Below are 16,180 nucleotides of genomic sequence, written 5' to 3'. Positions count from 1 at the left end.
AAAAAAAAAAAAAGAAGACAAGCAAAGGGAACTGGAAAGCTATGCAAAATTGCAATGTCTGGCTGAGCCCTGAGGGGTATCCTTATTTGGATGCATTGGCCACAAGCATGGTGACATTAAGGACTGGAGGCCAATGTGGACATCAGAATAGGAGGACTTTCCAGGCAGATGAGGAGCAGGTATGACTGCTTCACAGACACCTCCCAAAGACATGCTATGGGCAGTGGGTTGATTCATGGGAAACTGGATCCGATCTGTCTCATACCAAGCTAAGGAAACAAGGATAACAAGGAATTTTTCTCTGCCTTGATTTTTTCAATATGTGGGTTTAGAGTTGGATGGAAGCCAGCTTTTAAGTGACCCTGGTAAGATTTGTAATGATAATATTTTAAATGAAAGAAGGAAAGAATAAGCTTGCCTGAAACAGAACACATTATAATGGGCAGGAGAGTTTACACTAAGGTGTGACTCTTTCACCCAGGAAATGCATTCCTACTTTTCTGTTTCATAAACTGACCTGTAGCTTTAACTCACTACTTTTACACCAGACCCTATTACAGGAGTTGCAAAGAGACAAACTGAACTGCACATTTGCAGTTTATTAACATATGTAAGCACTATGCCAATACATTTACATGATAAGTAGAAGGCTCAGAAGGGTCCCAACAAAACCAGGCAGCAGTTTGCTGCCAGGTAAGACAGTCTTGCCAGGGACTCAGTAGCATTCAGGTCCAGCAAGGGGCAGCCACTTCTTCAAGGTTCTTTGATGGTATCCAGTGCCTTGAAGGACATAGAAGAAGTCCATCTACTCTTCTGCTTGGACTCTCTGCTAGTTGACACAGTTCTTTGTGATTCTTCGACTTCTGTCCATCTGTTGGATGCTGTCTGTTACATTAATGGTGACTTCTTTTGCAGACATTCTCTTAGCATCTCTTTTAGCCTGTTAAGTTGAAAACAGTGAATTGAGTTACTAGGAAATGTAAACCAAAGTAAATGACTGAGGCAAGTCTCAATCAATTTAGAAGTTTATTTTGCCCCAGTTGAGAGTGTGCCTGGGAAAAAGGAACACAAATCACAGGAACATTTGTGATCTGTGCGAAAACTCCCAAAGAGGGTTTGAGGACTTCAATATTTAAGGGGGAAAGAGTGGGCAGTAGGGGAAAGAGGAAAGGAAAAGAGAGGGTAGAGAAAAGGGGCAAACAGTTACATTCTTTTGAGGCTTTGATGAGCATTCACTGAATCTACATTTTATATATGAGAGGAGGGAATAGATAAACAGTCAAATATGCATTCATCTCATGCTCAATGAACTTGCATTTTTACATAAGATAAAAGAAACATAGAATAGTTAATGAGTAAAATGTGCATTTGTCTCAAGTGAGCAGAAGGATGACTCCTAGTCCTGTCTTTGTCCCACACCTGCGAAGATAAGCTGTTAATTTACATGGGGTGAAATCCAACAGAAATCTGTTTTAGGGTAAAGATCTTAGGGCCCACAAGGAATTTCTTTGTGAGAAATTGTGAGGGAGTCCCCCAGAAAGGTATGTGGCCTTCTGTCTTTGCAGTTATCTATTTAGGAACAAAATGGAAAGCAGTTTTGGGTGACTTAACTGCTAAGCTTAACTTTTCCCTTTGGCATAGTGAGTTTGGAGTCCTGAGATTTTAATTTTCCTTTCACAGAAATATGCGAAGGTCCTCACAATTTGCATTAATCTCTTGAGATTATCACAAATACACACACACACACACACACACAGAGTCAGGAAGGATGACCCATAAGAACGCATGCACATATGCTTCCTATCAGAGGTTTCTTTGTTGAATCTTTAATACCAACACAGCACAGAGCCTGGAATAGGGCATGTTCATTAAAACATTGTTGAGTGGCTGGGCGTGGTGGCTCACGCCTGTAATCTCAGCACTTTGGGAGTCTGAGGCAGGTGGATCATGGGGTCACGAGATCGAGACCATCCTAACTAATACGGTGAAACCCTGTCTCTACTAAAAATACAAAAATTAACTGGGCGTGGTGGCGGGTGCCTGTAGTCCCAGCTACTCAGGAGGCTGAGGCAGAAGAATTATGTGAACCCAGGAGGTGGAGCTTGCAGTGAGCCGAGATTGCACCACTGCACTCCAGCCTGGGCAACAGAGCAAGACTCTGTTTCAAAAAAAAAAAGAAAGAAAGAAAGAACCATTGCTGAGTGAATGAGTGAATGAGCTACGGTCCATCAAAGGATAATGTGAAAATTTTCATAGTTGGCTTTAGTAGAGTGGTTAAGAGTTTGAGCTTTGGAGTCAGAGAGACTTTGGTTCAAATACTGGCTATATGATTTCACTATGGGCAAGTTTTTTCTAACCTCTCTAACCCTTGTCTGTAAAATGGAGAATAATAATATCTCTCTCATAAGATTTTTGTATGGATTAAATAAGGTAATGCATGTAAGGTTCTTAGTACAATGCCTGTCACTAAATGAAAATGGGAAAAAAATAACCTTAAAAAGTAGGATAGACTATCCACTTCTAACTAAGGATAAACCAATGACAAAAGTTCTGAATTAATATTAAACATTAAAGCATTAATTAAATTGTAGGTTCTTTAAGTATGTATGTCTAGTTCCTGACTTTCCATCCCCCTCAATGAGAAAACAACTTTGGTGAGGGGCAGTCTTGTGCCTATTCTTGTGATTGTGTGCTGGGGATGAACACGAGTGAGCCTGTGAGTTGCCTCCACTAGTGGATGGACACAGTTATTTGCTGTCCAGCCCCATTCCAGAAAGGACCTGCTGCCTCGCTGCAGGGAGAACAGTCAGCGAGTAGCCGCCAGTTGTCCCTTTAGGGGACAGCATCAGCTGCAGAGAGCCACCTCACTCAAGTTCATGCCCTTCCCAAGATGGCCCAATGTGCAGGTAAATGGAAGGGCATGAAGGTCTGACCATTTGGGCCCTAAACAGGTCAGCCCCCACAAGCCATTTAGCTGCACCGGGCAGGGGTGGCTGGACTTCTCCCTTAACTCACTCCTGCTTCCATCGCCCCTTTCCACAGGTGTTGGCCTCAAGGGCATTTCCCAACATCCTGTGTAATGACATCTGGGTCTGCCTCCTGGGAACATAGTCTGCCTCAGATCCTGTGGGAACACCCCTCCAGGCATGAGCATCTTCTTGTGCTGGGTGTTGAGAGATGCACATTTTTCATACAACATGACCCCTGAACACAAGCAAACTACTTCCTCTTAGTGCATCCAAATAAATGGTGAACTATTGCACTGATGGGGAAAAATCTATTGTTCTGTTGTATTTATTAACAAATGATATGTATGTTTCTAATATGTACACATAAATCCTGTAGCTGATGGCGACATCCCTCTCCAGATTCCCTTTACTCTGCCAGAGCATCCTTCCCAGCTGCTGTGACTGTTGGCTGCTAACTGCTCACAGCACACTCTTCTTTTGAGAACTGCCCACAATCCGATTGGAGCCACCTCCTCCAGGAATGCCAAACAGGCCCATGTCCTGGAGAGGCCCCTATCCCATGCCTGATTGTTAGGATACAAAAGGCTGCCCTTTTTGTCTTTTGGGGGTACAAATCCATGGTGCTTTGTGTGCCCCACGGCTCCTTGTAGTCAGGCTGAGGCTAGACTATAGCTGTTCAGCTAACTGAACTCACACATTTGCTGAATCTGATCCTCTGCCCTGCCCTGCTTCCTCCACTACCATGCAGGTTTCACCTGAGAGTACTTTTTCAATTACTTGCATCCTTTCAATTACTTGCATCCTTATCTCAGGTTCTGCTTCTAGGGAACCTAATCAAAGATAACACTTTATGGGTGATTTGAGAAACATTTAAGGATAATTTTAGTCTTATCTATTGATTTCATGAGATAGGATGTCACTGCTTTCCTCTGTGTGTTCCTAGTGCCTAGCACAGTTCTGAGACATCATAAGCTCTCAGTTTAACTTTGTTCGAATAAGTGAATGAACGAATGAATAAATGCACTACACTTGTCAGTGTACCCTTGCTTTAACAACCAGTAGGCAATACTGTTTAGGGTTCAGTCTTACACTCAGGTTTTCTGAGCCTAAACTGGCACCAGCAAAAACTGGCGCTAGCAAAGACTTTTATAGGCTTATTTTTCCCCAAAAGCAGAGAACTGATAAAATCACACAACCTTGAAACTAAGCATTTCTTGTTATTTTTCTGTAACTCCTCCTGCCCTTTAAAGCATTCTTTCTAAGAGTAGTGAGGACTGGCCGGGCACGGTGGCTTAAGCCTGTAATCCCAGCACTTTGGGAGGCCGAGATGGGCGGATCAAGAGGTCAGGAGATCGAGACCATCCTGGCTAACCCGGTGAAACCCCGTCTCTACTAAAAAAATACAAAAAAACTAGCCGGGTGAGGTGGCAGGTGCCTGTAGTCCCAGCTACTGGGGAGGCTGAGGCAGGAGAATGGTGTAAACCCGGGAGGCGGCGCTTGCAGTGAGCCAAGATCCAGCCACTGCACTCCAGCCTGGGTGACAGAGCGAGACTCCGTCTCAAAAAAAAAAAAAAAAAAAAAAAGAGTAGTGAGGACTAAGCTCTGATTTTTTTAAATCTTGCCCAAATTCCTAAGGGGTCTGGAGAGTCGTGCCCTACAAACCATAAATTCTCGTCAGATGGGTTTTATTTAACCCTGTATATCGTGACTTACTTTCCAATCTGACTCTGGCATAACAAGGAAGAAAATCAAAATGTTTTTACCCCAAAATATATTTCCTTGCCATATCTTGAAATCGCCCCACAGAGTCTCTTGTGGAAAATCCACATTCTATAGAGAATCCTTTTTCCCCTTTGTTTTCCTTCCTTCCTTCCCAGATCCAGGAGGTAATCATCTAAGAGCCAGCCACCCTTTTAAGTCTGTAAAAAATTTACAACCTGCTCTCTCTAAAGTCTGCCATCTAAGAGCTTCCTCTACACAATAAAACTTGGTCTCCACAATCCTTTTTCTTAACCTAAACATTCCTTTCTATGGATTCCAGGTCTTTAGACAAACTCAACCGTCGACCAGAAAATGTTTAAATTTACCTATAGCCTGGAAGCCCCCACCCCCTGCCCGCCCACTCTGCTTTGAGTTGTCCCACCTTTTTAAACCAAACCAATGTATTTCTTAAACATATTTGATTGATGTCTCATGCCTCCCTAAAATATACAAAACGAAGCTGTGCCCCAACCACCTTGTGCACATATTCTCAGGATCTCCTGAGGGCTGTGTCATGGGCCATGGTCACTCACGTTTGGTTCAGAATAAATCTCTTCAAATATTTTACAGAGTTTGACTGTTTTCATCAACACAATCTAGTTACAACCCAAAAACCTTAGATTTCAAGCCCAAACAAGACAGAAAGAAGATGAGAAAAAGAACTATAATGCCAGATATTTTATCTAGAAGTTTGGAGAAGTGAGTTGTTTTGCCCTCCGCCAAGAAGAGCAACATAAATACAAGAAACAATCACACCATTTTGCCCCTTAGTGCCTGTGATGCTTTATACAACATATTTTTCCCTCTGATGTAGTTTTCAGCCAGCCAAACCTTTTTATTTAACATCACGCCCCCGTCCCTTTTTAATGACAGGAAAAGAAAATGTGTTTCTATTGCAATTACTGGCTTAAAAAAAATGTATGGCCCCCAATTCCATAATAAGAGGAGCCTAATTGGCACCTTTTTCTCATGCAGCCGTGCTAATCCTTCCTCTACTTCTAACATTCTTGTTTTGTGAGTTTTATCACCATTGACTCTTGTTAATGGGCCACCTCTGGTTTCTCACCCAGTTTTACAGCTTTTCAACTCTTTCCTTACCTCATTTTAATTTCTGCAGCTTTAGTACCCATGAATCATAGATTTTAGTCTTCTTGATACTGCCTCTTTAATTAAAAGTAGTCTGCCATTTCTCAAGGGTAACCAGATTGGCTGTAACAACCTCTTGCCAGTCTCTGACCCAGATGGACTTGTTTATCTTGGGGTTCAGATGTCAATAATTAGCCTGTTTCCTGTGGAGGTTGGGACAGCTTGGCTGCTCCTGGAGACCTGGATTCAAGACTGCAGCTACCTTTGTTCAGCCTTTTCTCACTTTCCCCACAGATGGGAATAGAGATGTTCTCAGCTTTGCTTGAACTCCACAAATATATCTGTACCTAATATGGGATTATACAAACCTTTTCATAGTTCTTCACAGACAACAAAGAAAAGCATGGCTTCTGAGATTATGATGTGTGAGACACCAATTTTTCTGTATAAGTAGTATTTTTAATTATAAAAGGAAGACATAATTATGGCAAAAAGAAATTCAACGAGTAAAGAAGGGCTTCTAGTGCCTTCCCTAGAGATAATTATGACTAATAATTTCTTACAGAATGTTGCAGGGATTTTCTAGGCATATACAAGCAGAGGGCTCTATTATTCTCTTTCCCTATATTCTTTACTTCCTTCCTGGCCTTTAACCACAGTTTAAATTTTGCATTTATTTTTAAACTTATTTTTTACTTTCTTCTCATATTGTAAACTTCAAGACAGTAGGAACCTAGTCTATTTTGTTCATTATAGTATCACCAGACTCTAATTTAGTGTCTGTCGCATAATAGACACTCAATAAACAACTTGACCATGAACACATATGTGAAGATAAATCTTCAGAAAGAAAAGAAAAGGAAAATCCCTGGGAACAGAAACTGTGTGCATGGCCCTGCCTCAGTGTCCCAGAACTTTCCTACAAGATTTCAGTTACATCCCTGATTAATCATTCCTTGCACCATTCCTGAGAGACAGGTGGGAATGTTACTGTATTCGCTTTCCCAATGAGGCAGCTGAAACCACTCAGGCAAATGCACTTAACTCAAGGCCAATGTCAATATTGGTGATGAGTCAAACTAAAGATGGTGACCCAGGTTTCATATCCCACCTCTCACAACTCTGCCAAGGCTCACTCTAAATTCTCCACCACTAAGTTTCAGATAATGGGAAGGAAGAACATGGGGCTTAGACAGAGACAGATCTGGGTTTGAATTTGAACACAGTCAAATCATGACTCCTTGGGCCATGTTGACCAGATATCTAGTTTCTGAGCCTCTGTTTTCCCAGGTAGGAAATGATGCTGCTTACCTTTTAGAGCTGCAAGGGTTAAAAATGATGTCATAGTGTGTCTGGCACGTTGCAGGCACTTCGAAATATTAGTTTTATCCTCTCTTCCTTCCCAAAAGATTAAAGACTAGAGTTTGACAGCTGCAACTCCAGATGTTTGACTTCTTTTCAGACAGGTCTCATGAAAGGAAGATACACAATAAAACACCCTAGTTGTTCTCAAATTCTGTGAATTTATTTGCTACTGCTTTGTGAATTTCTGTGGCATTAATGCAAGGTCAGTCAGGGGATATTTGATCTTAGCAACTCCACCAAGGGCCAGCTGCTAGCCTCGGAAGGCAGGGGTCAGACCATGCTGCAGGTAAAACTCTTAAGAATCCTCCAAACCTGGAGCACATTCTATGCAGACCACAGCCCCCTTCCCCATCTACACTTAGACTTACTCACCCTGGGAGTTTGTATCAAGTGCCAAAAGGAGTTGTTGCTTTTCAACTTGAACCTCAGATAGAAGAACAGACATTAGGAAGGCAGCAGAACCTGCTTTAGAAAAGCAACTGGGCACCCACAGAACAGTCATCACAGGATGGTGATGCAGAGCCGGGATGGGTGGGGTCGAGGCTATGGGAACCTTTTCTAATCTGAGTGATGACTAGGCTGTCTCATTTAATCAACATGTAGGTAGCGAGTACCTGTTAGGTTCATAACCCTGAAGTAGGCTCAGGAGTCAAGGGAAGAATATAAAGAAAAATAAGGCAGTCTCTGCCCTGAGAGCCTTCTAGTGGAACTGGTTTGACTGCAGACCCTTAGACGAACACTGAGTCTTGCAAATCTCTACAAGAGGTAGCAGCCAGTAGGTAGGTGCACATCTCTGTATTGCTAAATTCCTTCCTTTTTCCCCAGGCTTGCACTAGAGAGGACACCAAAGTGCCCTTCTAATAGCTTTCCCTCCCTTTGGTTTTCCCACAGGTTTCTGTTATTCTCTCCCTCCTTATAATGTCCTGTTTTTGTTTTTCTAGGAGAGACTCATATTTACTTTCCAAACCTTCCTTATCCAGGAGAAATCCTGGGCTGGTCCTAATCTCCTTTCTTGACCAGGTCTCCTAGCTCTGTGGACCTTCACCTGTCTCTCCTAGACTGGGCCAGGCCTTGCCAATGATGTTGACCAGACACTGGGGGAGGGGGCAGGAGGAGGAGGAGGAGAAAACTCCTTAACTGAGAATCAGTCCCCCTGCTAATTCCTTCAGCACGGTCCAGTCACTTTGCCAATAATAATAAAGCAACTTGAAAATATGTAGCTTCTAAAGACAGGAGGGTTCCCTGGAAGGCCAGCCACATGTCAGAGGCTTTTCCACTTGAGCTATGGTCACATATACATTTCTACTGTAGCTGAATACTTGAGGAGGTATTTTAAGCGGGGTGGGCGGGATGGGGGGAGGTGGGGAACAAGAGTCCTAAGCCCAAGGAAATGGCACATTCAGGTTAGAGAGTAAATGTTTGGAGGCAGCTCAAAGTTCCTGAACAACTAATTAGCGGGAGAAGACAAGCAACTACAGCGCTGCCTCTCATGTTGTTTGTTGAGCTCAGGTAGAGAGCTGGATGAAGGAGACCAAGCCAATGATTTATCAGACACTGTGGAGTCAGTAAGTCTCCAAGTGACTGGGGAAATCAAGGTGCAACAGAGAAAGAGAAAGAGCTCCCCACCGAGACAGTCAGTTCCAATTTGTGAAAGATCATTTTTGCCACAATCTTCTTGCCAGTTAACACCTATTAACACCAGGCATAAGGCGGTGGGGGCACTGGAGGGAAGTGACAGAAAGGAAGATATGGTTTGTTTGATGGGACAGGAAGTGGAGAAGGGCTCCAAACACAAGGTGCAGTTGCTGACAGCCATGAGCAGCATTAGTTGCCCCATCACCCTTTGGAAAGCAGCTTAAACGTGAGGTGTCATCTGCGTTAAATAGAGTAGCTGCTACCCCTGACTAGTGACCTTCTACTTCCTTCATAGCACCATTCAGAGTCTATAAATGCTTTATTTATTCTATATTATTTGGCTCCCAACCCACCTCCATTAAAACTAGCAGCTGCTTCAGAGCAAAAGCTGTGTCTGTCTTTTCTACCCCTGGATCCTTGGCACTAGAACAGTGCCTGGCACCTAGACAGCACTCAGTGAACATTTGATGAATGAATCCTAAGAGTAGTTATAGGAAGTGATGAAAAATTTTCCAGGCCTAGCAAGGATTGCCTTTCACATACAAATTTGTTTTGTAAATCTGAATGGCAGCACTGCAGTAGGCCTGTGGATGAGGACACATGCTTCATGAAAGGGGTCTTCTGGAGAAGGAAAGCTTTAAAAAAAATTGCCAAAGAACCACCAACCAGGTGGCCTGATGGCGCCTAAGGGGAGCGCTGTGAAATAATAATAGCTCATATAGGGGTGTGATGGAAGACTGGAAGGGGCAAGTGGATACTGACTGAGCCAGATACTGAAAATGCACAAAGCTTTGGCCCAGAGTCTAAGAGACACACTAGGAAAAAACAGTATATCAAAGGCCCAGGAGGGAATAGGAAGAAAAGTATTTTCTTTGGGCAGGTAGTAGGCAGTTGAGAGCCTGCCTGAGTGTTGGTATGAGATAGCACTGCTGACAGAAGCATCAATCACAGCTAAATTTAGCTTTTAAACTAACATCTTAGACAGAAAACCTTTGCCTTAGCCTTTGAGGGACTCAGAATGGCCAGTGACTGGTGAGGTCTCAGGATGTGAAGACCACTGATTATCTTTTAAATGTAAACCCTTCAAACTGAAGTTATCAGCTCCCTGACCTTATTTTGAAAATAGTTACAACACAGCCATGTTCACTTAATTATGAAAACAAAAGCTGCACAGGCTGCTCATCGATATGCATCATCTGCCCAGGGGTGCTGCGTTGGGCAGGTGTGTGTGGTCATCACTCCTCTGTGATAGTTTCCACTGCTGTTGAAGCCCTATGGGGGCTGACTCTGCCTGCCCCATTTTAAAGCCCCAAGAGCTCCCAAAATGTGTATGTATGTGCGTGTATGCGTCTGGCTGTGTGTGTGTGTGTATGTGTGTGTATGAGTCTGGCTGTGTGTGTGTATGCGTCTGTGTATGTGCGTGTGTGTATATGTGTGCATGTGTGTATGTATGTGTGAGTGTGCGTGTATGTGTGTGCGTGTATGTGTGTGTGCACATACGTGTATGCATGTGTGTGCATATATTTGTGTGCGTGCGGGTATGTGTGCGTGTGTGTGCATGTGTGTATGTGCGTGTGTGTGCACGTGCAGCATGTGTGTGCGCATGTGTATGTGCGTGTCTGCGCCTGTGTGTGTGTGTGCGTATGTGCGTGTGTGTGCATGTGTGTGTGCGCGCACATATGTGTGTGCGTGGTGCGCATGTGTATGGGCATGTGTATGTGCGTGTCTGCGCGTGCGTATGTGCATGTGTGAGCTTATGTGGGTGTGTGTGTGCGTGTGTGCATGTGAGTGTATGAGTGTGTGCAGTGTGCATGTGTGTGTGTATGTATGTGCGTGTGTGCACGCATGTGTGTGTGCATGTGTGTGTGCACGTGTGTGCGTGTGTGTGCATGCGTGTGTGCACGCTGCATGTGCGTGCGTGTGTGTGCATGTATGTGTGTGCGTATGTGCGTGTGTGCGTGCATGCTGTATGTGCATGTGTGTGTGTGTGTGTGCGTATGTGTATGTGTGTAGATGTGTGTGTGCGTATGTGTGTGCGTGTGTGTATATGTGTGTGAGTGTGTGTGTGTGTATGTGTGTGTGGGGGGTGGCATGGGGACCTACTTTCCCTAGCTATATCTGAGTACCAATTCCCATCTGTAAATTGGAGATAACAATGTCAACATTTTAGAGTTATTGTGAGGATTAAGAGATAATATAACAAAGTGCTTAGCACCCTATGTTATACCTAGACCACACATGAATAAATATTTGCTACTGGCCGGGTGCCGTGGCTCACACCTATAAACCTAGCACTTTGGGAGGCTGAGGCAGAAGGATTGCTTGAGCTCAGGAGTTTGAGACCAGCCTGGGCAACACAGTGAGATCTCCTCTCTGCAAATAATTAACAAACTGGCTGGGCATGGTGGTGTGTGCCTATGGTCCCAGTTAGTTGAGAGGCTGCACTTGAGCCCAGGCATTGGAGGCTGCAGAGAGCAGTGACCGAACCACTGCACTCCAGCCTGGGTAATACAGTGAGACCTGGTCTAAAAATAAGTAAATAAATAATAAATGAATAAGTAGTTGCTACCACAAGGAAGACAGACTAAGCACAACGTACTGATTTTTAATTCTTTTGTTCCGTAACTGAAATTCAACTACTGCTAGTTAGAGTATAAAGCAGCATAACCACTTTGGAAAACTATTTGTCAGTGTCTATGAAAGTCAAATATACCCCTGTCTTATGACCCAGCAATTCCACTCCCAAGTATATTCCCAAAAGAAGTGCTGTCCACCAAAGGACATGCACACAAACATTAAAAGCTGTATTGTTCACAATAGCCCCAAACTGGAAACAACCCAAATGTTTATCAAGTAAAATGGTTAAATTGCAGCGTGTTCATATAAAGAAATATACATAACAATGAAAATGAGAAAATTATTGCAACTCAGAACAACATGGGTGATTTTCACAAGGACAATGTTGAGCAAAAGAAGCCAGACATGAAAAAGCTCACACTTATATGATTCTATTTATAAAAGTCTCAAAAATAAACCAAACTGATCTATAATACTAGGAGTGAGAAGAATGGTGACATTGTGGATTTCTGGGCTGGTGATAATGTTCTATATCTTCATCCGCATGATGGTTACATGGATGTGCCACCTTATAAGAATTCACTGAAGTTATGAGTTGCATTTCTTTGTGTATGTATGTGGCATGTGGTAGCCTGCATTATTGCCCCTAATTCTTTGCTCTCTCTCCACTTTGGACAGAGTATGTTTCCCTGCTTGAAGTTGGGCTTGTCCATTTGACTTGCTTTGGCCAATGGGATATTAGTCGGTATGATGTGAGCAGAGACATGAAATGTGTTCAAGTAGTTTGGTTTGCCCCCTCGTGTTTCTGCCATAGTCATAAGAATATATCCCAGAAAGCTGCTGCTTTCTTGGCCTGGTTTCCAGAATAATATATATGGAACAGACTGAGCCAGCCCTTGAAAAGTCAGGCTGAGCCTATTTAAGTTACAGCTGACCATGGTGGCAGTGGTGGGGGTGGGGGGAGGTGTTGTCTCAAGCAACTGAATGTTGCTGTGTTTTGTTATGCAGCATTATTGAGGCAACAACTGACTAATACACTATTCATTTTTAAAATGTACTTGCAGTTCTTATGTTCTATCTTCTTAATAGAAACCTTTTCCAATTTAAAGTTACCAACATCCTTCCACAGCACTTGTATGGCCTTATTCATGTAACACAATCAAAGGAACCTCAGTTTCCTTGTCTATAAAATGGGGATAATGCTTACTTCACAATGCTTTTAGGGGAACTTAAGGAGCCAGTACACTTAAAAGCACTTTGTATACTGCAAAACACAATTTTAAAGTGATGAATGAGGTGGGCAGAAAATGAGGTGGGGAAACAAGTGCATGGATCATGCCATCCACCAGGCAAAGCTGCTTCCTCTTGACCATGGCTCATCCTGGCTCAGAGGGTGAGGGCACAAATGTGGGGAGGAGACTAGAAGAAAAATATCTGGGCCTGTGGTAGAGCAGTCACCACAGGGTCCAGACTGTCTTGAGAGATGGCAATGATGATTAGGTCTCTAGAAGGCCAGCTTATGCATAGGCAAAGTAGACAATACAGAACTCTAAGAAGGACACCACAACCCTGAAATCTACACCCCCTACTACCTTCTCCAGTGTCTGCAGCGCCCCCATTAGTGTTTCATTTAAGTGGGTTATGGTGCTGTGTGCCTAACTGTCCCATTAATCGTAACTGCCATTCTTATCTATATCCCAGTTTATAAGAGCAGGCCCATCTGTTCACTCGTTTTGGTATTATTTCCATTGTGTGGATAATGAACCTGAGATTCTGAGAGCTTAGTGATTTCTGAAAGGCCCTTAATGAGCTTTAGAGATGAATTTGCAACAGGTTTTCTGACCAAAACTTAGAGAGGCAAACTCACTGATATGAGCAAGAATTCCATCATTAGATAATGAGTTGCACTCTCGGAAAACAGGTGGCATTGACCCGAGGGGACAGGAACAGTAAGTTTTTGGAACTGGGGGCTAACCTGATTAAGCCTATCAAACCTAACCTGCATTGCTTGCTTTTACTCACTTACTTCTAGTTAATCTTAAAACCTATACAGCTAAAAGTCCCATAGCTAACCAATCCACTAGCTTTGTTACAGACTACATATCTGACATATAGATCACCACTGTAACAGTTGCTTAAAGTTGTTTTTCAGGAACTTGGGGTTAGCTCTTGTCCAGTTAAAGCCAGCTGAGATCATTGACCCTTCAACTGGGTTTGTAGAAATGCCCAAGAGGTGACCTTTTGAAATCAGAAGACCAAAACTCTTTCTGAAGATCATGCAAACACAGCCATTTTCTCAACATGAGTCCTGTGAAGAGCCATGAACCATGACTATGCAAGCACAGACTATTGATTATCTCACTTTCCCCCACTGCCAATCATCTTTCTCCATGCCTTAGACTACCCAGCTTCTTTATCCCATAGATAGCCCTAAACCCTATCTTTGTGGAGGCAGATTTGGGATCTGTTCTTCTGCCTCCTCACTTGGCTGCCTCATGAATAAAGTTTCTCTTTTGCAAAACCCATTGTTACAGTGATTGGTTTGCTGTGAACAGACAGAATGAGCCTGGTTCAGTATCATTTTGACAGAAGGACAGGAGAAAATGGGTATGGAGCATAGGGTAAGCAGTGGATTTTGAAGGGGGTGGGGCATAGGGAAGACAAGGAAGTCAGAAGGAGGAACTGGATGAAAGAGGAAGAGACTGCAGATGCCTGAGCCCAGCCTACTGAAAGTGTTCATTCTGGGCTGCCTCTCCTGTACCCATAAGAGAAGCTTCCCAAAAATAGCTCTTGGAGAAAAGAAAGGATGCCAGCCACGTCCAGGGACATCACTGCCCTGCCTCTTCCAACAGTCTGGGGATGATACTGTCACCACATTCTGCTATGAGAGCCACCCTTGGGGGCCCTTCCACTGCCCACCTGGTTGGAGGACCTGAGTAAAATGCCAGGCTTGTTTCCAACAACTCTGGTCTCCTCTTTCCTTCCTCTGCCCACTCTCCACCCTGCCAACTCCTGAGACTGGCCAGCTGCCTGGCCTAAGACTGGTTCCTCTAACCAGCACAGTCCTCACCATCAACATGGTGACAGTGGCCACAGAAAACAAGATCCTTGAATAAAGTTGTACTTAAGCAAACATACACATGGAAACAAAAAGCAACAACCCTCAAGGCAGGGTTTTGGGGTGGGGTTTGCAGCAATTTTTACATGGGTGGGGTAGAGACTTTTTATTGCCAAGGTGAGCCATCCCTGGTCCCTCCCTGGACACAGCTGCTGCGTGGCTCTGCCCTGAAGCAAGCCCTGCCCCCATTCTCCAGTCCCCAGTTGATTCTGTGGCTGTAACCCTACCTCTGTGGTCGGAAGGCCATTCTGTTTCTGGGTCAGAGGACCTGAGCTGAGGCTCTGGGGATTTGGGCACTGGGTCTCACAGTTCGTCTTCTTCTCTGGATTGGGTATTCCACCTGGGACTGTAGATCGGGGCACACCATTGGAGGACAGTCCATCTTCCAGCACGCCTGGGGGAGGTAAGCAGAGGATGGAACCAGAAGGTTGCACATGGCAGATGTTGCAAACAATCCCAAAATGGAGAGAAAAAGATAGTCAAAATGAAAAAACAAAAGTTGGCAGAAATCCCACCATGCAGAGCTATGCTTTTCTATAACAACATGTATGCTTTTTACAAAAAGGAGATTTTAAAACAATTTTGTAACCTGAAATTTTTACTTAATGATACCTTGATGACTTTTTTCTATACCATTAAATATTCTGCCATATTATTTTTTGCATGTCTATGTCATCATTTATTTACCTAATCCCCTCCGCTTGGATATTTGTTTCCACATTTTTGTAATAAATCTTACTGTGATGAAACGCCTTGTGGTTAAAGCTTTATTTTAAATTACTTCCTTGGGATAAATTCCTAGAAGTGGAATTACTGGCTTGAAGGTTATGTAAATGTTGGGTTTTTGTTCTGTTTTGTTTTTTTAGAGAGAGGGTCTCACTCTGTTGTCTAGGCTGGAGTATAGTGGCATGATCATTGCTTGCTCCAGTCTCAAACTCCTGGGCTCAAGCGATCCTCTCACCTCAGCTTTCCAAATAGCTGGGACTAAAGGCATGTATCACCATGCCCAGCTAATTTTTGTATATTTTTTGTAGAGACAGGGTCTCACTATGTTGCCCAGGCTGGTCTTGAACTCCTGGCCTTGAGCAATCCTCCCACGTTGGTCTTCTAAAGTGCTGAGATTATAGGCATGAGACAACATGCTTGGCCAATACATAAATTTTTTAAATAGCTCCATCTCAAAGTGTTGGACTGAGTATGTGTGCCTTTTACAACAAATGCCAAGAAATGATAGAAAGAAGTTTAAATAAATAGCCTCACTGAAAAGGGAGAGGACTACACTGAGGAATTAATAAAGGATGAAAATAATCTTATTGGAAAGAGAAAAGGTGGCCCAGGAAGCATGACAGGGAATGCCAAGTATGATGCCAGAAGCCGACAGAGTCTCTGCTGTAGTTACAGGGAGGCAAGGAGCAGCCAGGTAGCCCGGGCTTTCTACTCCTCCACCTGCTGGGGGCCAGTCAGCAACAATAGAGGAGTCTGTGAGGGGCAAGGACTAGAGAGAAGGGCAGTGCTCTCAGGAGCTGGAGACACCTGAGAGAAACAAAAACCCTGGTTAAGAAGACTGATATTTTGAAAATAGTGCCAAGAGTTAAGCCAATAGTAGTTCCCATCCTTGCTCTCCAAATGGGTCTCTCAAATAGATGCAGATGGCATTCTAGCAGGAAAC

The 16,180-nt window shown here is 43.6% G+C and overlaps 1 protein-coding gene across 2 annotated transcripts in view; it reads right to left on the bottom strand.

Moving 5' to 3' along the window:
• Positions 1-584: 584 nt before the first annotated feature.
• The window catches only part of BAALC (BAALC binder of MAP3K1 and KLF4), an 89,013-nt gene continuing 73,417 nt past the window's right edge, over positions 585-16,180 (bottom strand). The window contains exons 2-3 of one of the 2 annotated variants that reach the window (XM_023225468.1): positions 14,739-14,905; positions 585-940 (exon numbers count right to left, since the gene is read on the bottom strand). In XM_023225468.1, coding sequence (XP_023081236.1) covers positions 830-940; positions 14,739-14,905 — 278 coding nt within the window. In that variant the 3' untranslated portion in view covers positions 585-829. The remainder of the gene's footprint in view (positions 941-14,738; positions 14,906-16,180) is intronic. The other variant, XM_026454978.1, reaches the window with a different exon arrangement.

This window comes from Piliocolobus tephrosceles, chromosome 7 (genome assembly GCF_002776525.5).
Source record: "Piliocolobus tephrosceles isolate RC106 chromosome 7, ASM277652v3, whole genome shotgun sequence".
NCBI classification, from domain to species: domain Eukaryota; kingdom Metazoa; phylum Chordata; class Mammalia; order Primates; family Cercopithecidae; genus Piliocolobus; species Piliocolobus tephrosceles.
Note: the sequence above shows the minus strand (reverse complement) of the source record. Positions and strands in the feature narration are given on the sequence as shown.